General features: G+C 35.7%; 2 protein-coding genes across 5 annotated transcripts in view; one reads left to right on the forward strand and one right to left on the reverse strand.

Annotated features, from left to right (window-relative positions):
- LOC121375568 (ATP-dependent (S)-NAD(P)H-hydrate dehydratase-like) overlaps positions 1 to 14,292 on the reverse strand; it is a 124,505-nt gene extending 110,213 nt beyond the window's left edge. Inside the window, exons 1-6 of the mRNA XM_041503084.1 lie at positions 14,175 to 14,292; positions 8,882 to 9,032; positions 7,444 to 7,489; positions 6,632 to 6,720; positions 2,694 to 2,796; positions 1,977 to 2,027 (exon numbers count right to left, since the gene is read on the reverse strand). Of these exons, the coding sequence (XP_041359018.1) occupies positions 1,977 to 2,027; positions 2,694 to 2,796; positions 6,632 to 6,720; positions 7,444 to 7,489; positions 8,882 to 9,032; positions 14,175 to 14,235 (501 nt within the window). The 5' untranslated portion in view covers positions 14,236 to 14,292. The remainder of the gene's footprint in view (positions 1 to 1,976; positions 2,028 to 2,693; positions 2,797 to 6,631; positions 6,721 to 7,443; positions 7,490 to 8,881; positions 9,033 to 14,174) is intronic.
- A 3,191-nt stretch (positions 14,293 to 17,483) lies between these two features.
- LOC121374293 (dual specificity protein phosphatase CDC14A-like) overlaps positions 17,484 to 27,795 on the forward strand; it is a 47,521-nt gene continuing 37,209 nt past the window's right edge. For all 4 annotated transcript variants that reach the window (XM_041501336.1, XM_041501339.1, XM_041501340.1 and 1 more), the window contains exons 1-3: positions 17,484 to 17,840; positions 23,572 to 23,662; positions 24,824 to 24,899. In XM_041501336.1, coding sequence (XP_041357270.1) covers positions 17,792 to 17,840; positions 23,572 to 23,662; positions 24,824 to 24,899 — 216 coding nt within the window. In that variant the 5' untranslated portion in view covers positions 17,484 to 17,791. The remainder of the gene's footprint in view (positions 17,841 to 23,571; positions 23,663 to 24,823; positions 24,900 to 27,795) is intronic.

The following is a 27,795-nucleotide window of genomic DNA, read 5'->3' on the forward strand; positions in this document are numbered from 1 at the left end:
TCAAGCGGCAAGGACTGTATACATTATAAAGCTCATATTTGACCTGATTATTCATTTAACCGTATTGCAATATACTGTACTGTACTGTGGCAGTATTCAGAAACTATAAATAGCTAAACTGTCTAATATATCAGGGCTTCTAGAATTTTTATAAAAATCACTAACCATGGGATCAGTGATTTTAAAAATTTACTAGTTACAATAAAAATTCACTAGTCCTACTTTTAGGAAATATAATTTTACTAATAGTAATAATCGAATATGTCACCAAAAGAGGTTGATAGAGCTCAAAAACTCGTAAAGAGTTCTTTTTGGGGGTAGGATATTCATATTTTCAAAATAAGACTTAAATGCAGCAAGTTAGTTTCACTAGCCATTGGGCATGGCAATAGATGTTATTTACTAGCCCAACATTGAATATTACTAGCCATGGGAGTGAGGCTACCACAATCTAGAAGCCCTGAATATATACACAAAGCCAATTGGTGATAGATGTTATTTACTAGCCATGGGAGTGAGGCTACCACAATCTAGAAGCCCTGAATATATACACAAAGCCAAATGGTGATAGATGTTATTTACTAGCCCAACATTGAATATTACTAGCCATGGGAGTGAGGCTACCACAATCTAGAAGCCCTGAATATGTACACAAAGCCAATTGGTGATAGATGTTATTTACTAGCCCAACATTGAATATTACTAGCCATGGGAGTGAGGCTACCACAATCTAGAAGCCCTGAATATATACACAAAGCCAAATGGTGATAGATGTTATTTACTAGCCCAACATTGAATATTACTAGCCATGGGAGTGGGGCTACCACAATCTAGAAGCCCTGAATATATACACAAAGCCAATTGGTGATAGATGTTATTTACTAGCCCAACATTGAATATTACTAGCCATGGGAGTGGGGCTACCACAGTCTAGAAGCCCTGAATATGTACACAAAGCCAATTGGTGATAGATGTTATTTACTAGCCCAACATTGAATATTACTAGCCATGGGAGTGGGGCTACCACAATCTGGAAGCCCTGAATATATACACAAAGCCAATTGGTGATAGATGTTATTTACTAGCCCAACATTGAATATTACTAGCCATGGGAGTGGGGCTACCACAATCTAGAAGCCCTGAATATGTACACAAAGCCAATTGGTGATAGATGTTATTTACTAGCCCAACATTGAATATTACTAGCCATGGGAGTGGGGCTACCACAATCTGGAAGCCCTGAATATATACACAAAGCCAATTGGTGATAGATGTTATTTACTAGCCCAACATTGAATATTACTAGCCATGGGAGTGGGGCTACCACAATCTGGAAGCCCTGAATATATACACAAAGCCAATTGGTGATAGATGTTATTTACTAGCCCAACATTGAATATTACTAGCCATGGGAGTGGGGATACCACAATCTGGAAGCCCTGAATATATACACAAAGCCAATTGGTGATAGATGTTATTTACTAGCCCAACATTGAATATTACTAGCCATGGGAGTGGGGCTACCACAATCTAGAAGCCCTGAATATATACACAAAGCCAATTGGTGATAGATGTTATTTACTAGCCCAACATTGAATATTACTAGCCATGGGAGTGGGGCTACCACAATCTAGAAGCCCTGAATATATACACAAAGCCAATTGGTGATAGATGTTATTTACTATCCCAACATTGAATATTACTAGCCATGGGAGTGGGGCTACCACAATCTAGAAGCCCTGAATATATACACAAAGCCAATTGGTGATAGATGTTATTTACTAGCCCAACATTGAATATTACTAGCCCATGGGAGTGGGGCTACCACAATCTAGAAGCCCTGAATATATACACAAAGCCAATTGGTGATAGATGTTATTTACTAGCCCAACATTGAATATTACTAGCCATGGGAGTGGGGCTACCACAATCTAGAAGCCCTGAATATATACACAAAGCCAACTGGCAGGACTCACTGCATCAATCACTATAGGTAGGTTCCTCTTCTTTGCTTGTGTTATTATATCCTGAAATATATGACCACATCGTGCACTGTAAACAAAACAGTAGCAGTAGAACAGTGTTGGCTCGAATGCAGAATAGTTGAACATACTCGAACAAGACACAGTTTTGTTTAAGAAAACCCTTTTAATATTCATTAAAGGAACTGTCTCAAGTTTGCAATTATTGTAAGATCCTATTCCGTATAACAGAGCATTTTAGGCAACTAAAATTACATATTAAATATTCTGTAAATCAGGAAATGTTAGCAAGTATAAAATTTAAGTGAATTTAGAGAGATCATAGAAAATAGTTTGTCCTGAAAATTTGCTATTGTTTGTCAGTGCAAATAACTCCTCTTGCAATATGAACTTAAAACGATTAACTAAACACACAACCATGACTACACAGTACCACAAGAAACAAATGAAAATTTTGTGCTATCCAGAGGTGGATGCAAATAAAGATCCCTGACCTGTCGGGAGTTAAGCATGTGGCGACACGTTTGAAACAGTGTTTGACCATATGTTTGACGTCCAATAGCCGATGATAAGATAAAAAATCAATGTGCTCTAGCGGCGTCGTTAAATAAAACAAACTTTTTTTTTTTTTTGATAAACATTTTCATGGCCCCAAATCTGCATCTGTTACTGTGGCAGACAAAACCAACTTCATTTGATAACAAAACTTACTGTAACAACATTCATAATGGAATCCTCCCTGCCAAGCCCTGGTCCCACAACAAGAGAATGAAGGCGTGGCAACCAAAATTCAAATTCATTGGAACGATTATCACTGAAAAAAAAAAAAAAAATGGTGTTGTCATTGTACAGATTTGATATCTGTTATAAAAAGAAAATTTAGATACCAAGTAATCTGAATTTTGCCAAGAAAATTCGATATCTACTTTAAAATGTTGTAACCAAAGAACATCCCACACCCACCTGTAATATCACACTATTTTGATTAATTACTCTTAATAGTGTGGTCATTGAAGAGTTTTACCCGGAAAAAAATGGGTATAGAAATTATTTTGCTGTTATTTGAAGTGTATTTATTGATAGAACAACATATTCAAAATCTATCAAAACCCACTTGGGGAAATATACTTTTAAAATCATTTGAATTTGTTTGCCAATTTTACAGTAATATACCAAAAAAATGGTTTAAGGACATCGCTTAGTTTTAGGAGACTACCACCTCAGCGAGAAAAATACTAAGCCTACATAATGAAGTGGAACTTCGTACATGAGTCAGAATCATGAAAGCAATTATCTGTATACAAATTTATAAAATTAATAATAAAAAATTTGAAGTCAATTTTAAAGGTAATAAAGTGTTTGCTCGCACTTCAGGTAAGTATTATTAGATGTGAAATTTTAACTACTTTCATTTCAAATAATGTGGGTTTTTTTTAGTAAAAACAAGAAGTTTAAAAAAATAATTACAAAATATTATATTTATGATTATGTCCCTTATTTGCATGAACTCCTGCACTGTTACATATTGATACAGGGCTGCAGAAAGTACTCACCTGCTGGCCAAATGCGAGGTAAAAATTCTTACGGACGATTTACAAAATGCAACTACCAGCCCGACGCTCTATCTGTCTCTTTGATTTCATTTGACACGTGATGTTGATCACTTACCAAATGCTCTTAATAATGTTTTGTCAATATATATATATATATATACATGTATATATATATATATATATATATATATATACATACATACATATACATGTATATCAATTGAAGTGAAGACACTGTATATTATAATATTGTTAACAATATTAACAGAATCTATCACCATTATGAGATAAGCCTATAGATAGGGCAATTCCAAACCAAGGGACAAAATGTTTTTTGTGAGGGCCGAGGTTTACCAAGGCCTTTACAAAAACATTTTGTCCTGAGGGTTGGAATTGCCGTATCTATACCTCGCAACAGTGATTTATTCTTTTTCTTGCCCATTTAATTACAGTAACAAAACATTAATTTTGTAAGCTACGTATGATTTGTTTATTGTTGAACGATTCGTAAACATTTCAACTACAAACAATGAAACTCATTTAATCATACGCTGAAAAATATAGTACAACTTATGCAATGACATAAAAATGCAACAACTTAGCAATAAATATAAAGTTGAAAATATTAATTTGTTTAAATATTTTTAAAACAATGATACAACGTGAAAACAGAATTTTGAAAACCATTAGTTACGATGTCAATCATTGTAAAACACGAGTTATGACGTCACGCGTATGTAGAAATCGTCTAGCCCTCGGGTCAGACAGATTTATCTAGCCCTAGGGCCAGACAGATTTTTCTAGCCTTAGGGTCAGACAGATTTTTCTAGCCCTAGGGTCAGACAGATTTATCTAGCCCTCGGGTCAGACAGATTTATCTAGCCCTCGGGTCAGACAGATTTTTCTAGCACCGTGCAAAAGCTGGATAACCCTGTCCAGTGGGCAAGAAATTGTTCTACAGACTGGCGGACTAGTAGAAATTCTGGCTGGGTAGTAAATTTTAGTTGGTACTGGTCCGGCAGGTTAGTTAAATATTTTCCATTTCTGCACCTCTGTTGATACAAATTATTTCATTTTCCGTATACTTTTGTGCTTATATTCAGTTACGGTTCTAACACGTTGTCCTGAGCACACCCATAACAGTGGGTTAGTGGTTAGTGAGAGAAGTCGATGTAGTGGTCCGAGTTGTTAAATCATTCTGGGTGGGAGGCAACCCAGTACTTACCAGCCTCAAGTTTGATGGCTTAGCTACTACACCACCGAGGCCGGTGATACAAATCAATTTCCATTGTTTATGACATTAAAAAGGTCTAATTAAATTGATATCATCTTATTAAAATGGTATATTAATGTTGCATGATTAAAATGAAGAGTTTAAACAAAATATGTATTGAAATATGTATAATTAAATTACACACTATCAAATGTTTAGAGTTGTGTCCCCTTGATTGCTTTGCCATTCATTCTAAGGCCCATTCTTAGGATGATACAAACATTTCAAATCACTGGTAAACTGAGCCAAATGAATATGCAAGCACACCACTTTTTATATGTAATGTTTAACATCATGATATAGCATTAAAGCATGGTGTAAAAGTAAAATTGGTTGTAAAAAGAAATAGTCATGAAGTACAGAAAATTACATCCGATTACATCAGGCCTGCGGAATTAGATTTTTTTTACTAGCCCACAGATATTATCACTAGCCCGAGATTTTTCTTCACATCTTATGACCACTTTCACTTGCCATATATAAAACAAAGTTTTAGAGTACAGTTTTACTTTGCAACTGAAACAAAATGTAGGAAAATAACAATAACTGTAATTAACTGGAAAACGCACTCTGAACACCTCAGCCTAAAGTCACGCTGCTTATGAAAAATCGACTGTCAGCACATAGTTGCTATAATTTTTTGTATGATTCACATATTGGGGAAAAAAAAGATAGACAGAGACATGAGAGATAGAAAAACACCAAATGTTTGTTCCAAAACAAATAAATTAAAGTTAAAAGTGTTGCTATTGGTGTTTTAACATCATTTGAGCTCTTCCAAATGCGAAATCAGTTTACCGACCAATGTTTAAAAGAAGGCTACAAAGGTTTGAAAATATGCTATAATTAGAATTTAAGCCAAGTCAAAGACAAGCAGGGATTTCCGAACTTAGCCTTGTTTTCGCAATGTTAGCAAAATTAAAATGGCGATGACTTTGCATTACAGAAGACACCGCTAGATGTATGAAACGTTTTATGAATTCGGAAGTCAACATCACAGAACGCAAAATTGTGAGTTGCCCAACGGGCTAGTGGGTTCTGATATTGATTCGCCAGTAGTTCTTTTTACCATTTCGGGCGAGTGGGTGAGTGCAATTCCTCAGCCCTGTTACATGGGGAACATGACGGGTACACCATCTGGATTCATTTTATATTTAATTATTTTTTGAACAAAATTAACATTTATTTGGAAAAAGATTTTCTAATTTTCATTGTTAGTCATACTTACATAGTGCTAGCATAACCTGCACTGGAGAATTGTCTTCCCTTGCCAGATGTACAGCATTACATCCATGCATGGGTAGACCATTAACCTCATCTTGATTCAAAGACTGAAATGACTGAATCAAAAAAATACCTCCCTTGGTGTGGGTGGGAGGTTAACTCAGTCACACAATGAACCCAAGTGTTCCCATGACACGGGAAGACCCTCTCAGTAGACTGGCGCTTCGAGGAGGAGATGAGCTCACCAACCTGCTGAGAAAAGCATCTGTCTCAAAGGGAAACCCTGACAACCTCCACGCTCGAAGACAGAAGACCAAAGTAAAAAGCCTTGCCTTAAATACTACTCCTTATCAGAGTAGTATACACAATATTGGAGATGTCACTTCCAGCCAAGATGGACTACATGGACTTTACCAAAAATGTGTTAGTGGTTTGGGTATGCATTTTTCCAATATATAATGCTCATATAGGACCAGAGTATTCCCTAAAGAATCAAGCAAGAAACCAAAAGTAAATTATCCGAACTATAAAAGACAGCAAAGACAAATTTGAACCCTGATGGTCTTGTATCTGTGAGGAATAGAAATACTTTAACTCACAGTAGTGGGTGGACGATCAACTCGGGACTGTAGGACTTGATAGCTGCAGCTGCTTCTGAAGAGCAGAACACATGAGACAAATCAGCACCCTAAAAAACAACAACATTCTTATTAAAGCCCATGTCAGCGTTTAATCTGGACAAAACATCGATTGATTTTGAAAAGGTAGGGGCAGGACGTAGATCTATGGTACAACACTTGCCTGATGCGCGATTGATCTAAGATCGATCCCTGTCGGTGGGCCCAGTGGGCTATTTCTCGTTCCAGCCAGTGCTCCACAACTGTTATAACAAAAGCTGTGGTATGTACTATCCCAATTGTGGGATGGTGCATATAAAAGATCCCTTGCTATTAATAGGAAAAGAGTAGCCCATGAAGTGGCAACAGTGGGTTTCCTCTCTCAATATCTGTGTGGTCCTTAACCATATGTCTGACGCCATATAACCATAAATAAAAATGTGTTGAATGCATCGTTAAATAAAACATTTCCTTCCTTCCTTGAGAATGTATAGTAGGGGTGGAATTTGGTTTTAATATACTGGCCCTTGAGCAAGTGAACATTAGAGGAAGATATGTCACAGAGCGACCTAGGAGCAGCCAGTTGTATGTCTTTAAATTGTTATTACACAACGTGTGTTTTTAGTATAATACATTATACGAGTTAACAACAATAACAAATGAGGTTCTTACTAAAGAGCCAGTAATCAGTAATACGTCAACACCTGGCAATTTTGATTACATCCAATGATTCTAAATGCCTGTGAATATTTCTGAACCCCCAAACTGTAGACCAGTTCTCTTAAAACACTTACAACTTTTAAAGCAGATATTGCAGCAAAGTATGGTGCACCAGTGTATCTGAAAAAATAAAGCAAGGCACTGTGACATCACTCTTCCCACAGAATAAAAATATTTAATTTGATTCATTTCATGGCATATTCTTTATATTATATTATATTTTTAGGGGCACAAAAATTCCAATGTCTTGGCCTAGTAACATCTACTACACTAACCCTCCTGATAGGTCCCTTGAAGCAGCTGTTTAGAATATATACCCTAAGGAATCACCCACTACACCAACTCTCCCAGCCTGTCCCTTGAAGCAGCTGTTCATGATACTTACTCTAATGAACCACCCACTATACCAACTCTCCCAGCCTGTTCCTTGTAGCAGCTGTTTATAATACTTACTCTAATGAACCACCCACTATACCAACTCTCCCAGCCTGTCCCTTGTAGCAGCTGTTTATAACACTTACTCTAATGAACCACCCACGACACCGACTCTCCCAGCCTGTCCCTTGTAGCAGCTGTTTATAACACTTACTCCAATGAACCACCCACGACACCGACTCTCCCAGCCTGTCCCTTGTAGCAGCTGTTTATAACACTTACTCTAATGAACCACCCACGACACCGACTCTCCCAGCCTGTCCCTTGTAGCAGCTGTTTATAACACTTACTCTAATGAACCACCCACGACACCGACTCTCCCAGCCTGTCCCTTGTAGCAGCTGTTTATAACACTTACTCTAATGAACCACCCACGACACCGACTCTCCCAGCCTGTCCCTTGTAGCAGCTGTTTATAATACTTACTCTAATGAACCACCCACGACACCGACTCTCCCAGCCTGTCCCTTGTAGCAGCTGTTTATAATACTTACTCTAATGAACCACCCACTACACCGACTCTCCCAGCCTGTCTCTTGTAACAGCTGTTTATAATACTTACTCTAATGAATCAGCCACTACACCGACTCTCCCAGCCTGTCCCTTGTAGCAGCTGTTTATAACACTTATTTTAATGAACCACCCACGACACCGACTCTCCCAGCCTGTCCCTTGTAGCAGCTGTTTATAACACTTACTCTAATGAACCACCCACGACACCGACTCTCCCAGCCTGTCCCTTGTAGCAGCTGTTTATAACACTTACTCTAATGAACCACCCACGACACCGACTCTCCCAGCCTGTCCCTTGTAGCAGCTGTATATACCGACTCTCCCAGCCTGTCTCTTGTAGCAGCTGTTTATAATACTTACTCTAATGAACCACCCACTACACCAACTCTCCCAGCCTGTCTCTTGTAACAGCTGTTTATAATACTTACTCTAATGAACCACCCACGACACCGACCCTCCCAGCCTGTCCCTTGTAGCAGCTGTTTAGAATACTTACTCTAATGAACCACCCACTATACCAACTCTCCCAGCCTGTCCCTTGTAGCAGCTGTTTAGAATACTTACTCTAATGAACCACCCACGGCACCGACTCTCCCAGCCTGTCCCTTGTAGTAGCTGGTAGACAACGGAGGGATAGCAGACTTCACCATCTCCAACAGCGCAGTTTGATTACAAACCGTCATCAGTCCCTCAACATGACAGCACCCTACAGTACCTGACAAAAACAAAGTAAACAGATCGAATTAATAAGTTTCAGATAATGTATATACGAGATGACCAATTTTAAACTTACAACTAGAATTTTTTATTTATTGTTCCATATTTACAAAAAACACCCAAATAAAATAGTGGGATGTATACAAGAAAGACATGAATTCTGTCAAAGGTGAAGGTTTGTCAAACATGGATTTTAATGCATTAGAACATTCGTTTAAGACTAGTGTGTGAATCCTTGATTGCTGTGTCGCGAATACACTCGACACATCGTTGCCTCATGCTGTATTTCATCATTATCAAACGTTTGACATCCAATGGCCTGCCACTCTAAATAAAGTGGTTTTATTAAACAAATGAAGGTTGGCCGTAGGGGATGGGTATTTTTAGGTCTCCTGCCTATTTAATCCCAGGCGTGCTCTATTGGGGCAAGTCAGGCGAATATACTGGCCAATCCATCCTAATGATACCTTGTTGTCTAAGAAAGTCCGTTACCACCCTTAAATGTGGGGTCTGGCATTCTCGTCATCCTGCAAATGTCTGCCCCGCCTATCATTCTCGTCATATGCTGAAGGTCCCTGGGAGAACCAACGGCTGGATTTAGAAAATTCTGCGACAGCTGTTCTCGTAATATTTACTCTAATGAACGGTCCCACGACATTCCGTCACATTTACTCTCCCAGCCTCGTCCCATTTAGAAAATGTCTGCGGTACTTACTATAATGAACGTCACCCAGAAAAGGACTGCGGTCCCTACTATCATTCTCGTCTATTTAGAAAAGGTCTGCTGTTTATAATACTTGCTCTAATGAAATGTCTGCGGTCCCTACTATCATTCTCATCACATTTAGAAAATGTTTGGTCCCTACTTCATTCTCTCAATTTAGAACCACCCTGCGGTCCCTACTATCATTCTCGTCATATTTAGAAAATGTTTATAATCCCTACTATCATTCTTTCATATTTAGAAAATTTATAACCCTACTATCATTCTTGTCATATTCATATTTAGAAAATGTCTGCGGTCCCTACTATCATTATTGTCATATTTAGAAAATGTCTGCAGTCCCTACTATCATTCTCGTCATATTTAGAAAATGTCTGCGGTCCCTACTATCATTCTCGTCATATTTAGAAATTGTCTGCGGTCCCTACTATCATTCTCGTCATATTTAGAAAATGTCTGCGGTCCCTACTATCATTCTTGTCATATTTAGAAATTGTCTGTGGTCCCTACTATCATTCTCGTCATATTTAGAAAATGCCTCATCCCTACTGATCATAGTCATAAGAAAATGTCTGCGGTCCCTACTATCATTCTCGTCATATTTAGAAAATGTCTGCGGTCCCTACTATCATTCTCGTCATATTTAGAAAAGGTCTGCGGTCCCTACTATCATTCTTGTGATATTTAGAAATGTCTGCGGTCCCTACTATCATTCTCATCATATTTAGAAAATGTCTGCGGTCCCTACTATCATTCTCGTCATATTTAGAAAATGTCTGCGGTCCCTACTATCATTCTCGTCATATTTAGAAAAGGTCTGCGGTCCCTACTATCATTCTCGTGATATTTAGAAAATGTCTGCGGTCCCTACTATCATTCTCGTCATATTTAGAAAATGTCATGCGGTCCCTACTATCATTCTTGTCATATTTAGAAAAGGTCTGCGGTCCCTACTATCATTCTCGTGATATTTAGAAAATGTCTGCGGTCCCTACTATAATATTTGTCATATTTAGAAAATGTCTGCGGTCCCTACTATCATTATTGTCATATTTAGAAAATGTCTGCGGTCCCTACTATCATTCTCGTCATATTTAGAAAATGTCTGCGGTCCCTACTATCATTCTCGTCATATTTAGAAATTGTCTGCGGTCCCTACTATCATTCTCGTCATATTTAAAAAATGTCTGCGGTCCCTACTATCATTCTTGTCATATTTAGAAATTGTCTGTGGTCCCTACTATCATTCTCGTCATATTTAGAAAATGTCTGCGGTCCCTACTATCATATTCGTCATATTTAGAAAATGTCTGCGGTCCCTACTATCATTCTCGTCATATTTAGAAAATGTCTGCGGTCCCTACTATCATTCTCGTCATATTTAGAAAAGGTCTGCGGTCCCTACTATCATTCTTGTGATATTTAGAAATGTCTGCGGTCCCTACTATCATTCTCATCATATTTAGAAAATGTCTGCGGTCCCTACTATCATTCTCGTCATATTTAGAAAATGTCTGCGGTCCCTACTATCATCTTGTCATAGAGCAAAGGTTTCGGTCCGTATTATCCATCCTGAAGCCAAGTCTGCGGTCCCTACTATCATTCTCGTCATATTTAGAAAATGTTGCGGTCCCTACTACCATTTTAGAAAAGGTCGAATACTTCATTCTCGTGAGTGAAAATGTCTGCGGTCCCTACTATAATATTTGTCATATTTAGAAAATGTCTGCGGTCCTTACTATCATTCTTATGCATATTTAGAAAATGAAGTCGCTTATGTGAAAAAGAAAATATGGGCGGTCCCTAGCATCATTTCACTTTTGCCTCTAATTTAGAAAATGTCTGCGGTCCCTACTATCATTCTCGTCATATTTAGAAAATGTCTGCGGTCCCTACTATCATTCTTGTTATATTTAGAAAATGTCTATGGTCCCTACTATCATTCTTGTCATATTTAGAAAATGTCTATGGTCCCTACTATCATTCTTGTCATATTCATATTTAGAAAATGTCTGCGGTCCCTACTATCATTATTGTCATATTTAGAAAATGTCTGCGGTCCCTACTATCATTCTCGTCATATTTAGAAAATGTCTGCGGTCCATACTATCATTCTCGTCATATTTAGAAATTGTCTGCGGTCCCTACTATCATTCTTGTAGCATATTTAGAAAATGTCTCTAATCCCTACTACCATTCACACCATATCTAGAAAATATCTGGTCCCTACTATCAGCTGTCATATATAAGAAAATGTCTGCGGTCCCTACTATCATTATTGTCATATTTAGAATATGTCTGCGGTCCCTACTATCATTCTCGTCATATTTAGAAAATGTCTAATGTCCCTACTATCATTCTCCCATATTTAAAAAATGTCTAGCGGTCCCTACTATCATTCAGACTTCATATTTAGAAAGCGCTGTTTCCCTACTATCATTCGTCGTCATATTTAGAAAATGTCTGCGGTCCCTACTATCATATGTCATATTTAGAAAATGTCTGCGGTCCCTACTATCATTCTCGTCATATTTAGAAAATGTCTGCGGTCCCTACTATCATTCTTCATATTTAGATAATGTCTGCGGTCCCTACTATCATTCTCGTGATATTTAGAAATGTCTGCGGTCCCTACTATCATTCAAATCATATTTAGAAAATGTCTGCGGTCCCTACTATCATTCTCGTCATATTTAGAAAATGTCTGCGGTCCCTACTATCATTCTCGTCATATTTAGAGAATCAGGTGCATCCCATCTCGTTGATCGCTGCGTCCCTACCCATCATTCTCGTGATATTTAGAAATGTCTGAAGACTATCATTTCAAAATATTTACCAAATGTCTGACATCCCTACTAGCATGATTAATAAATAGAAAATGTCTTTATTCCCTAAAATCAAACTTTCATATGTAAAAATGCCTGCGGTCCCTTTAGGTCATTCTGTCATATTTAGGGGTGGGACCGTGAGAACCCTGAAGACTATATTTCAAAATTATCAAACGTTTGACATCCAATAGCCAATATTTAGAAAATGTATGCGGTTTTATAAACTAAACAAACTTTAATGTAAAAATGTCTGCGGTCCCTTTATCTTCTGTCAATTTAGAAAATGTCTGTGAGTCCCTACTATACTATTTTTCAAATTTAGAAAACGTTTGACATCCAATATCCAATAATTCATATTTAGAAAATGTCTTTATTCCTTACAATCAAACTTTATATTTAGAAAATGCCAACGGTCCCTACTAGGTCTTCTGTCATATTTAGAAAATGTCTGTGCTTGCCTGTTATCACGATCGGTCATACTTTTTTGTCAACTTCTGCGGTAAACAGTTACTTCGCCTTAATAAAAAAAGATTTTTTTTAGGACCAACTTAAATGTGTGCGGTTCCTACTATCATTCTCGTGATATTTAGAAAATGTCTGCGGTCCCTACTATCATTCTTGTCATATTTAGAAAATGTCTGCGGTCCCTACTATCATTCTTGTCATATTTAGAAAATGTCTGCGGTCCCTACTATCATTCTCGTCATATTTAGAAAATGTCTGCGGTCCCTACTATCATTCTTGTCATATTTAGAAAATGTCTGCAGTCCCTACTATCATTCTCGTCATATTTAGAAAATGTCTGCGGTCCCTACTATCATTCTCGTCATATTTAGAAAATGTCTGCGGTCCCTACTATCATTCTCGTCATATTTAGAAAATGTCTGCAGTCCCACTGAAAGTGAAAGTGCCCACGTCTCTACCATAACTGGGGAGGGATTAATTTAGCTCAGTCAGTTGATCCATTTGACTTTTTAGGGGTTTTCTCATTCCAACGAGTGCACCACAACTGGTCAAAGTTAAAGTTTGTTTTGTTTAATGACACCACTAGAGCACATTGATTTATTAACTATCAGCTATTTGGTAATTTTGACAGTCATAGAGAGGAAACTTGCTACATCTTTCCATTAGTAGCAAGGGATCTTTTATATACACCATACCACAGGCAGGATAGCACATACCATGGCTTTTGATATAGCAATCATGGTGCACTGGATGGAATGAAAAACAGCCCAATGGGCCCACCGATGGGGATCAATCCTAATTCTACTGTGCATCAAGTGAGCACTTTACCACTGGGTAACATCCCGCCCACACAACTGGTCAAAGGCTGTGGTATGTGCTTTCCTGTCTGTGAGAAAGTGCATATAAAAAGAGCCCTTGCAACATTAGGAAAACTGTAGGTTTCCTCTGATGACTAGGCTACATGTCACAATTACCAAATTTCTGACATCCAGTTGCCGATGATTAATTAATCAATGTGCTCTAGTGGTGTCGTTAAACAAAACAAACTGTAGGCGGCTAGGCCTAACTCTACCATACATTATGATTATTTAACCCATATGACAGTACCAATATGCTTCCATACCTGAAGGTACGATTCTGCATCTTCTAAACAAATGTGCAATTATGCTTGCTACAGAAAACATTTTGCACAAATAAACAGAAAACCCCTTGCCAAATAAAATAAAAAAACCTTTCTCTAACTCGGGATGTTCTAAATTTTTTAATGAGGACTCGCACACGGATTCGGACTCACACACACATTCAAACTCACACACAGATTCGGACTCGCACACGAATTCGCACACGGATTTGGACTCGAATACATCGAAGGAAGAAATATTTTATTTAACGACGCACGCACTCAAAACATTTTAAATTACGGTTATAGTCTGAATCAAGGACGTAGAAAGTGTGTGGTTCACAACAGCAAGACAACTTTTATACATTATGCATCATTTCGCGAGTCATTTGGAAGGCCCTAGCCTACATATATTTAAAATAAGAATGGGTTTTTTCATTATCCATGTCGTTGTTTTGTGATTGAGAATGTCTCAGTAATCGATTGGTCACGACTTCACAACATCAGTGGGCTTAATACGGTAAATACACAGTGCATATATATAGTTCAAAGCTTACTATTCATGATCAGTGACATGATTATGCAAACTGACTCGGAATTATTTTAAAAATCAACTTTTGTTGGTGTCCCTCATTATTGATTCAACTATTCAATTATTGATTATTGATTCAACTAAACGGTTTTAATCTACTTGAAGTCTTCACATAGAAAACCTTTTGATGAGAAATGTTTAACAACATAAGAACAGTGACTCAGTTTTGTAAAAAAAACTACAAAAAAACCCACCCACCAAATTAATAGGAAAGATGCCTCGAAGTGAGTAGGTTTAATAATTCTCAACTCCGTTCACTTAGTTTAAAAACTACTATACTTATCAAATATAAATTGGTTTCACACAATCATATAGGCCTAATTAACTCACAGACCCCATTTACATGAGGTTAAATAATCAACTATTCAGTCAATAGTATTATAAGTTATCAGTCCATAAAGATCATGTCAAGTAGGAAGGGGTTGACTTTGTATCAGACGGAACTAATGTGAAGGCGTAGCCCGACGACGCGAACGCCGTAGGCGCAAAGCCTGTTACGGGGTAGGGTGGGTGGGGTGGGGTGGGGAGATCCTCCCCAAAATTTGTTTGGAATATTACCCGTTTAGCGCTATCCTGGCGTGTTTTCTGCTGCTTTCAAAGGATTTTTTAAATCACGCTTTTTGGTTTCGTTAACATTTATTAGATTCATCCTGTGAAATAAACTGCAGACATCGTGACGATTTATACTCCGTCCCACAAGGAATGCCTTTTTTCATGCTATGAAATTTACTACAAATAATTTATTTCTGAACCGATTGTTTTCTAAATTGCACATATTCCATTTTGTTTTACAAAAACATTTCATTAGATCTACACACATTAAACTTTTTTTTAAATAAATCATAAATATTACAACTATGTGATGATTAATTTTGTAACAACATCCTTCTGAAGCAAGAAACATCGTTTTGGGGGTCTTTTCAATAACCCACCCCCCTGAAAACAATGTGGGTAGATTGTTAAAATCTCGAACTTGTCTCATTTTATAGCTAACGGTATGTAGTTATGTGCACCAAATTTCCTTATATAGATAAACAAAACAAACTTCTTTTTTTTCTTATATAGAAGACTTTTTAGGATAAAAAAATATATATGCATGGCTTTAGCACTGACGAGACAGAGAAAAAAAAAAAAAAAAAAAAAAGGTGTGAAATACTGAATATAAAATGTTTTTGGTGTCTTAAAAAAATGGCTGCTCGTAACATAAAATGGCATTTTAAAGATTCTTCAGTTGTCTCTAAATATCCAGTGCAATTACTAAATATATTAGTTTCATGTTTCTATGTAGAAACTACATTATGTCCTGATATAGCTAATGGGACTTAAAATATAGCACGGACATGATGACGGTTAACAAAATTACCATTTCTCAAAAACTGCTTGGAATACAGAACCCATGTGAATGCTCGAAATATATGGTACAGATTTCAAGTCAATCTGAGACTGATGTGCGTGGGTGACCCTAAATATTTGAGATGGATTTACCCTGTTAATGTTATTTTAATATAATAGATGTCATAATCGAATATTGTTATTCTTAATAGCTTCATCTTTATAAGAGACCTGTCCTTTTATATGGATATTCTACATTATTTTTCAGGGCCGTACCTAGGATTTTTTATTTTTTTATTTTTTTTTTTGGGGGGGGGGGGGGGGCGGCAACTGAGTAGTTAATAATCTAAAACTCCTTAAACAGTTAAGAAGAGATTTTTCTTAAGTTTCTATAATGCTTTCCGGATGCTAGCTACGGCTCTGTTTTTCTCCTTGGAGCGGAACTCTTTCCCGCGGGGGGTGGGGTGGGGGGGGGGTCGTCCGATCCCCGACCCCCACCCCCCAGCTTACGGGCCAGCCCTGGCTACGCCACTACAAAATAATAGTGCCCTCAACTCCATGGCGTGCAGTTTCACAAAGTTCATTCGATATTAATTATTTGAACATTGAAATAATTAAATCATACAAGACTGTGCATGTATTATATGTTTATTAATTAAACATTATAGTATTTAATGGAATAACACTAAAAACCTGTGCTATATTTGACGCCGAGATGTATTACTAAACTTCATTACGAATAAGTACTATACCAATACATTTTAATATAATTTTTAAGTTTATTAAATAAATTGCATTTAGACGATGTGCTGAAATATATCTAATTATTATATACATCTTCCAATTATTGGGTGTGGGTAACGGAGTTGTTTCAGATTAGCAAGCATCATTATTTTTGGTGATAAATTAAAAAAACATACAGTAACCAGAAATGCACTAAATGTAATCAGCAATAACTGAAAACCCCCCACCCAAAAACGCAAAAGCCGAAATGACATTTAAAATGTTATTTCCCCAGCTTTTAGATGTCAGTTTGCCAATTCAAAATTGTTTGACCCAGTTACTGTATGGACTACAGGATAACTGATGATGATGAAGATTTTTTTCTTTTTACTGATCGCGAATTTATTTTCAGCTAAATCCGTAGTTTGTGGTGCCAATCGCGAAATATTAGCGCGCGAAAATATTTTCATTTACTGTATTAAGGTTCTCCTATCGCATATGTACTTATACACATCTAGAAGAGAGAAAGCATTCTTTTAAGTCTTTGCCTTTGGGGTGTTTCTACACAATCAAGTCCAAACAAATATGTGATTGGTCAATCTGTGAATTGTCATGACGACAGCTATTGCGCACACACGATTGGTTAAACATTTATCACGTGCAAGTTCCCGTCTGTTCTGTCTATTCAAAATGGCCGTCAAAAAAATCCGGAGATAAAGTGGTTGTTTGGCCTTTTATAATTACGTTAATTGCAAACGGGATCATTATTAAAGCGTATTTAATATATGTTATTTATGTATATAAACATGTATATAACTGATCCGAAGGACAAATAATGAGGAATTAACAATATCTAAAGCAGGAACTACCGTGCATTGGAAGGTTGATTGTAAACAAATCTTTTCGACATACGTAACATAGCAATCACGGATTCGATCATCGGTTTGGAAGAGTCAGGTGGAAGTGTGAAACTATGGCAGAAGAAAATGATATTATCGGCAGCGCATCTGAATTTATTAAAGGTGAGATTCGATTATGTCTAACGGCAATTGGATGTTAAGATATTAAACTTGAAGCGGTGCCAAGTAAACATGTTGAAACCCATTTCTTTTGAAATTAATTTCTGGGTAAAATACCTAACGTTCCAGGATGCTAATACTATCACTAAACCTACACTAAATGCAGAAAACCCCCAGAATATTTGTTTAACATTAACCATAATAATACTAAAAATGTGGACACTAAAAACTATTTCCACATATTTTTTGTATTATTATTGATTTTAGTATTCTACATTATGTGAATACATTTAAGTACTGCAAAATGAGTCTTAAGTCGATGAATACACTTTAAATACTACTTGTAGTCTCAGCCAATTTGTACCCATGGATGTTAGTTCATCACCATGGATGTATGATTTATCGTCAACGTCACTGACTGCGTTATGCTTCCAACTCTGTTCACTTTGTTTCCTCGTGCATGGTTCGGGCACTTAACATCTGATTTGTTGTCGTCTGCTTGTCGTTCATTTGTGAGGTTTTTCTTCACAGTTCTAGAAAATTTCATTAACAATAAAGTTCAAACAAGTTAGTATCTAAATACAAAACTTTACAAACTCCCAAAACCATTAATTTTACTAAGTCGTTTTTGTTTATTCCTTAAAATTACTGATATCGGGTCCACTTGACTCGTAGAAATTGACTTAAAATGGAGAAAGATGAGTTAACATTCGGTGCGTGTCACATGACTTCACACATGCAAGACCAACAGGGCCAAAGCATTTAATTTTTATGATGTTTAACACCCCTGTTGTTAGAATTTGTTTTCAGTTATTATATTCGATCTGCAAAATGTATGCTATATGCTTGTGCTTCTACTTTAGTGAATAGTATTAACAATCCATTGATAACAATTGTAAATAATATTTAGTGTATAAATTGTGTTAATTAAGAATCAATTTGTAAATAAAACAATATTTTACAAATTATTCACTGGTATGAACGTAATGCCTATCAGAATTGACAATAAGTGTTAGCGGTGGGTGTTGGTAAAACGCGGACTGGACCAGAACGCTTGACAAATTGAATTTTTCTTTTAGAAAAATAAACAAAGAGTTCGTCAACTGTGCATAGTTAAGAAACATATATTTTTTCATGTAGTGGCCTTAAAAATTAAAAATGACGAACCGTACATGCGATGTTCGATACTTTTTGAAAACGCATGCGCCTGAACGCAGTTAGAAACGTCGCACTGTTTACGGGAGGTACTTCACTTTTATTTACTAGAATGGATTTGTTTTATGCCCACGTTGTTGATTTTTTACGTTAATTGATTGAAATCTATTTTGTTTTACGTATCGTAGCTGAAAAATATAGAATAGTATTTACTTAAATATCGTATTCGTGTTTTTGTCGTTAGGTGAACACAGTTTAGGACGTCGATGGTAGCATTCAGAAAGACTTCTGAACGTTCCTGCATGGTATTGGTAATACTATTACTATCCCTAAGCCTGAATAATATACTGAATGCTGGAACGATCAGAGGGCTTGTCTTTTGGGCACAATAAATATAACATATCTTTTATCTTAATTTCACTTCTTGAACAACCAAATAGTTGTCAGCTACTGTGACTCGGGGCTACTTCATCAAGATACATCTATAGGCCGTGTGTTTTTTAGGCGGGCAAGCACCTGTCATAATCCGCGTAATGTAGTTACCAGACAAATTACATCTATACGAATGCCTGGTGTTTTGTCCCCAAACCTGTTATCCCCATACCAGTTTGCTTCCAATGTATTACCAGTTTGCCCCCACTGTATGAATGCTGGTCAAGGTCTACAACTTTGGTGTCATTTTATTTATTAATATTACAGTGAAACTGCTATTATGACCACTTATTAAATGGTTTTATATTGGGGAGATCTTAATATCGGGTAAATAATAATCTTTTATGTACAATGAACTATCAAGCCTATTTTAACAACGTTTGTTAGTTTGTCCCTTATTTCCTTAAATGAATGATACAGCAAGGCTTTTGGACTCTTGACTGGTGTGCATATTCGACCATATTTAATACACATTATTGCTTATATTGGTATGTTAATTAAGAAAATGGTAATGATATGAGTATTAAACAGTATGGGGCGAGTTAACCAAACCGCGTTGGTGGCGAGTTGGTTTTGGGACAAGTTGACCTGCTCCCCACTGTATTACCAGTTCTTCCCCACACAAAATTGGGGTTTGTTGTGTCCATTTTTAAATGTCAATAAAAAAACCCATAAAATAAAACTTTATGAAACGGACGACTTACAGCCATATTGTTTAAAATGTCATTTCTTACATATCCTGTATCATTCATTATTTTTAATACCACATGTATGTTTGTTAACAATTTCAAGACATACAACTGGTTGCTCCTAGCCTAGGTGATTACCAGGTCACCAATGCCTTACATCCAATGAAAAAACAGCACAGTTGAAATAGATTACACTGTAACATATAGTTAACCTGATAGTCATTTGTCTGTGACTTGTAAGTTAGCTACATATATGTACAGGCAAGGGCTATAAATAACTTTTAGTTGAGAAAGATGTTAAAATTTGCTTTGAACTAGATTTTTGAGGATGTATATATAAGAAATAGAATAATACATTTGTGTCCATTAGATAAAAAACATTTTATAACTCGTGTTTAAAAATGTATCTAACGAGCAAAAGTTGGTTACATTTTAAAAATACTAGTAACATAAATGGTATCTGACGACCACTCATGAATATATTATTCTTTATTTAATATTGGAAGAAAATTCAAATTCAGGTAGAAAGAAATTCAAAATACATTTTGGTCTTTTAAATAATATTATTATTCATATATTTGTGTACATGTAATACAGGTTTTAATAATCTGAAATAAGAGGTGTGACATGACAGGTGCTATGTAAATCAAAAGCCCTTTAATCTAGGCTGATCAAATTGCCATGTATATATGTTAATAGTTAATCGTAATCATCAACCGGCCTCAGCGTCGTGGTTAGGCCATCAGTCTACAGGCTAGTAGGTACTGGGTTCGGGTCCCAGTCGAGGCATGGGATTTCTAATCCAGATACCGACTCCAAGCCCTGAGTGGGTGCTCCGCAAGCCTCAATGGGTAGGTGTAAACCACTTGCACCGACCAGTGATCCATAACTGGTTCAACCAAGGCCATGGTTTGTGCTATCCTGCCTGTGGGAAGCGCAAATTAAAGATCCCTTGTTGATAATCGGAAAGAGTAGCCCATGTAGTGGCGACAACTGGTTTCCTCTCAAAATCTGTGTGGTCCGTAACCATATGTCTGATGCCATATAACCGTAAATAAAATGTGTTGAGTGCGTCGTTAAATAAAACATTTTTTTCTTTCGTAATCATCACATGGGAACATTTTGTTAACTTGGACTTGAATAAAAATACATTGATCATTAGGTATGTATTCATTTTTAGGCAAGCTCTGGCACTCGCCACATTTGTCAACCATTGGCAAATTTTATTTTAATTTGGTGAAAGAATTTCATGTATTAATTGATATGTTGTTACAAAATATCTTGGTATCTATAAAATTTGGAAGTTTAATAAATACTTTGGTGAACTTTTCTGTTGACCCAGAGCTAGCTCTGATTTTAAGGATGGGCATAGAATACTGGTTATCATATATATTCATTAGTTAACTGTTGCATATATATGAAAGGAAATCGAAATAATTCACTTGTAGATTCTTTTTTCTCTTTTATATACGATTGTGGTGGTTGGGCTCAAACAATGTACATAGTTCGTGAATATATTTATGACTACTACTGAGTAGTGCTGCAACGATAAACCGGTATACCGCGATAATTGATCAGCTCGATACGAACCACGGTACAGTTTTGCGTATCGCGATTTTTATACACTATTTTTTTTCCCTTGTATCTTATTTGACTTGAAATAGGCAAACAAACAAACAAACAAAAACCACATCATTTTATTAATCGGTGATGACAGGAAATGTAACAATCATGTCAAGCATAGTTGGCATACGAAGTGATAGGTTGGTTATACTTGATTCTAACTTCTAACTAAACAAAACGTGTTAAAAGTCCAATGAAAATAACCAGTTAACGATAATTACAAATGAATGTTTTGTTACTTACACATTATCATTCATTGTTCATTTACGTTGGAATACGGCTACGGCTATCATCTTCAAAGAAATAAACCAACAAATGAGAATCACACTTCGATGTTTTTTACTGAACTTGGAATACTTCGGCCGATCGTTCAAAATCCCTCGGCTAATAACCTCGGCTCTGGTTTGGTCGATCTACTGAAACATTGCGACTCAATACGTACATTTCCGTGTCAAACGAGCAGCAACGGAAAAGCACGATAGTAAGGATTTCCGAATGTGACAATTTATAAATAGTTTGATGCCATCACACCGGTGTTCTAGTAGACTAATATTGTGTTTAAAAAAAATAAAAATATGGCCTAAAACATTTAGCCTGACAGCTGAAAGTTATGCCTTCTGTTTTCATTAAAAAAAACCAATCCATAAATATTAAATTTAAATATCAACTATATTGCAATACATATTGCAATACAGTTTCTTATATCGCAATACAGTTTTGACCATATCGTTGTACCCCTACTACTGAGTACTACATGCAGCTTTTGCATTTAAAAAAAATCTATCAGGGAATTGATCACAGAGCTGAAACCCTTTTTTCATGGTTATAATTTTTACGGTCCCGGTAAAGAAATTCACTGGGTCTGAGTGGCCCCTAGGGGAATTAACACTGGCTGTCAGGGGCCTGGCAATCTCACGGCAGGTCATCTTGCTCAGGTAAAAACTTATTTCGTCACAGGCGAGATAGTTGAAAATCTCATTTACAGGTGGGCAAAATCGTGTATGTACATTAAATACACTGTAACTAAACAGTATTGTGACTGTTTAAAAAAGTGTTTCCATTGCCACCATACATTATTTTATAAACTTATTGTTGTTGAGGTCTGCTGAGATATTTTGGAATTTTTATTTTAATTTAAAAAGTTTAATTAGAAATTTAACATTAAAACTTTTAAAGTCTTTATGAATATGTAACACAATTGAAAGTTAAATAGTGCAGCAGTTTGGCCCATATAAGCCTTATAGTTTTTTGCGTTCAAGACATAATTTTTTGTTATTTTTGTTTCCAAATTAACCATGATTTTTTTATATACATATATACTGATGGAAAGAAATAACGAAACACATGGTATTTAAGACCAAATGTAATTTACTACTGGAGTGGTTACGTCTGTATAAAATACAGAGATGTATTGTGGCACTGTGTGTCAGTACTGTGGGATTGATGTCCAGTAACACAGTTAATTTCCTGATACTTGTGGACACGGATTTTGGTTATAGTCAACATTTGATGTTACTACTCGCATGTTCCTTTATTTCTTTCCATCAGTATAGATACATGTAGATTATAATATAATTAATACGTAAGGATGTTTTAACAATTTCCAATCAATATGACTGCTTATCCTCTTTTGATCTGCACTGCCAACCACCTTCTTTGTACTTACCTGATGCCGCACTTCACATGAATCTTTTGCACTCAGATCCAGTTGCCTAATGGACACATCATGCTGGATTAATATTTAATACCTGTTATTCAACTTATTGTACAGTGTGTACTTAAAACTGACAGTTGTTACGACAAATAGCATATAAATGTACACCTTTGTTTTGCAGATCGACTGTACTTTGCTACTCTGAGAGTGAAACCCAAATCAACAGCGCACACACATTATTTCTGTGTGGATGATGAACTGGTTTATGAAAAGTAAGTACATTGTGTACATTATCAATGTACTGTTGTCAATAACAGTACACAAATGTAAAGAAAATTGTTATATTTGCCAAGCTTTTGGCCTTCTTCGTGGTGTTTAATTTGAAATTGCGACATCCACACATGACATCACTTCATTGACATTGCAGTGTGACCTTCTGGTGTTCACTCCATGGAGTCCATATGTTCTTGATTTGTTTTTTCCCCAAGATTTTAAATGTATGCAGTAATAGTCAGCGATAGAAATAAGCAGAAGTTTTCATCTAGAAATCTACTTGTCCACCGATATTTTCACATGTCCATATAAATGGTTTGTTTTATTCAAGTACAAGGACTATTTTAGATTGAACATTTTTACTTGTCCACTGGACAACTATTGAGCTACATTTTGCTTGTCCAAGCAGATTTTCACTTGTCAGGACAAACGAACAAGTGCTTATTTCGAACAAAATGTTGTTGGATTGAACAGCATAAGCGCACTATAATTTGTTTGACTAATTTTTCTAGTTTGAACCAAGCCTTGTTTGTAAAAAAAAACCCATACTGAATTGATTTGAAAGGTAAAATTAGTGATTTGTGGGGTATATGGCCCAAAACACATCAGTCCTGGGTCTGGTGGGTGTGGCAAAGACACCATGGCTTGTGTGTTTTGACGTTAAGATCTGTAACTGTTATGTGTTACCGGTAATATTTATTAACTGCCTCAATATCTTTAAATAAATTTTCTTCTATAAACACCAGTAACAATTCTACATTGATTAATATATAAACCTTTCCAGAAGTTTATTGAGAAAAATGAAAGAGTAAGTTTCAATATATGGTGCAGCTACCAGTTGGGCACTTTAAAAATATATAGGCATGATCTTTGTTGTCTGTTTCTAGATCTGTAGTTTGCGCCAGCACAGATCCGGTGTGTATCATCACATTCAGTTCCATGTGTTTCATTTTCAACTGGTGCATGTACAATATTTTTACCAATCCCAGATCCAGATCTGGTGTGTTTTGGGTCTATCCAGGTGAACACAAATTATTCTTAAGTTCATATAATTCTAACTGAAAGTTGATTGGTTGGTACAAACTGATTGTGACTAATGATTGATGACAAAATTGCAACCGATTTCCAACACTAATTTCAATGCTGTGTTTGTCTTTCAGTTTCTATGCAGATTTTGGGCCATTAAACTTGGCCTTGTTGTACAGATACTGTTGCAAAGTAAACAAGAAATTGAAGGTAAGAGCTAAATATCTAGATGTGAAATTTGATATAAAACTCATTTTGGTAAATTATACAGAAGCCAGGTGACAGTTTGGATATGATGATCACAGATGAGATGCTATTTAAGATAAGTCTTGTATTTTTATTGTCTGTCTTGTACTGTGTCAGTGTTAAAATTTTGCATTTAACTATATATCTATGTATGTATGTATGTATGTATGTATGTATGTATGTATGTATGTATGTATGTGTCTCACAAACTATATGTCCTACCTCATTGAAATTTGGTTAATAGTCACATCTATGAATGTTCATCTCGATTCATGAATTAAAATTTTAACAATTTTGTAAGTGAATTTTTTAACAATTTTTAAAGTGAATTTTCAAAAAGTTGTATTATGTTTTAAAGATTTTGTTTAACATGCATTTAGATGAACATCTATGGAAGCAGCTGTCGGCAGCATTGAATAAATTTATGCTAGGCAGACTTTTTATTCCACGGAATTCTTGTAATATTAATATATATTGCTATTAAACGGGCTTGTGACAAGGCACCAAATTTCACATGACCAAGGCTTGAAGTTAACATTCTGAGCTTAAATTTTTTTGGCAAATTTTTTATTTTAGAACTAAGAAAACTTAATAAAAATGCAAAAATAATAATTATTATAATACAGCTAGAATATTGGCTTGTTTTTCATTGGTACATTTTTTTATTAATTCAGATGATTTGTGTATGTTGTTGTTGACAACCAAGATTTAACTCGATGACAAAATTCTGAGCAATTGTCCAATATGCTTAACCTCATGTGTGGTGTTTTTGTTAGTGTCTTAAATTTTCCATATCATCCATTATATTTTTAAATGTCAATACAATTAATAGATGAAAATAATGTTAATGTTATTATTTATTATTAATTTGTGCTACTGTAATTATTAACACTGTTAACTGCACTGATCACCCACCCCGAATAAGTTCTGGTCACTGATTGATCACAGCAGTCAGTTTGATCATGGTGACTTGTCGTCTGCTCAAGATTCCTGTCTGTGTTCTCAAAATGGCATAGGCAGGTTCATCAGAAATATATTTTTGTAGCACAATCAGAAGTACACCATTTTTGTTTAAAACATACTTTTTGGGACAATGAATTGATAAAGAACACAAGATGGAAGTGACTGTCAATTTTTTAAACATAATTTTAAATCACATTAACTGTCTGAAAACTTTGCAAAATTAAAAAAAAAAATTGTTCCCAATCATCTGTTAATAATTTTATGTATTTATAAAATATATATATATATAAATATATATATATATATATATATATATATATATATATATATATATATATATATATATATATATATATATATATATATATATATATATATATATATTCCATTTGCTTAGCTCCTAAGTCAGTCATGTCAAGAAAAATAAAAAAGGTTATGTCATACTGTTATAACAGTGAAACACAGTGATATTATCACCTAACTTTATAGCATACAGACAACTGTTAAAGGGACATTCCCGAGTTTGCTGCATTGTAAGATGTTTCCAACTAATAAAATATATTTACGATTAAACTTACATATTAAATATATTTTCTTGTTTAGAATATCAGTGTCTGTATATTCAATGTGTTTCTGGTCGTCTTAATATTTGTAAGAAGCCCAAACTGGATTTTGTCTTCAAATAATTTCGTACGTACGAAAAAACAATATTTTAATTTTTAGGAAATAAGATCAAATTTAACCTAGTACAAATATTAGAACGATCAGAAACACGTTTAATATACAGCCACTAATATTTTAAGCAGGAAAATATATCTGATATGTAATTACAATCGTTAAAAAATCTTTGTTAGTTGATAACATCTTTAAAATTTCAGCAAACTCAGGAATGTCCCTTTAAATAGACCGTTTCAATACTTGAGGACAAAATGTGAGGGTCACGATGTCTAGTCCATGTTATTTTCATTTCAATATTTACAAGTTTCTAGTTATTGATCGTATTTGCCATAATATGATATAGCTCATGCATATAATAATTAACTCGACCTAAAGTGGGGTATAAGTTAGTTATACATCTTTGCCTTGGAGGCTCCATGACCAAAACTGTAGGGATATTCACCAATACACCTTGTAAAGTGTGGGTATTACTATTACATGTATATGAAGTTATTTGATAGAAAGCCGAATGCCACCCAAACATTTGGTCTTCACATTAAGCAATTTTTAGCAGTTTCCAACATTAATTTAACCAACTTTTTGGAAACACATTTGCTTTGCCACCTTGTTGTATCAAAGCACTGAAAATTGTGTTTGATCTTGTGTATCTGAAGAAAGATTGCTGAAATGCAGTTATTTATAAGCAACATTTCATGGAAATCCAAGACAGACACTATGATTACATACCTGTTTACACAGGTGGATCACAGAATGGGAATTCGGTGTCTTCTGCTACAGTTTTTCCCATCAGACTCACTCATTTCCATGAGATTGCCTGATTAAGCACCAATTTTTCCTGCTGAAAATTGAGCAATTATTAAAACCCTGGAACAGATTAAGGACTTATTTTTTCTCTCACTTTTGTGTCTCGAAGCTTTATAGTACATGAAATTGGAGCATCCCTTGTTTGGGATGGTGAAACGAAAGTGTGACTTTTTATCTATTGCCAATAAAGATGTTATATTTTATTGTGTACCCAGCAATGTAAAGGGCACATTTTGCTGCCAAGTCTGCTTTGAATTTGCCCCGTGTCTGTGTTGGTGTCCCCTATTGTGATTTTAACTATTATATTAACCAATATATGTTTTCGACTTGAGAAAATTATTGGGATGGTGTGGTCGCAAACAACCTTCATTCTGTCAAGCCAATCCTGGGAAAGTGGCAGTCCTTGTACAGGCGA

The sequence above is a fragment of the Gigantopelta aegis genome, chromosome 6 (genome assembly GCF_016097555.1).
Source record: "Gigantopelta aegis isolate Gae_Host chromosome 6, Gae_host_genome, whole genome shotgun sequence".
In the NCBI taxonomy this organism is placed as follows: Eukaryota; Metazoa; Mollusca; class Gastropoda; order Neomphalida; family Peltospiridae; genus Gigantopelta; species Gigantopelta aegis.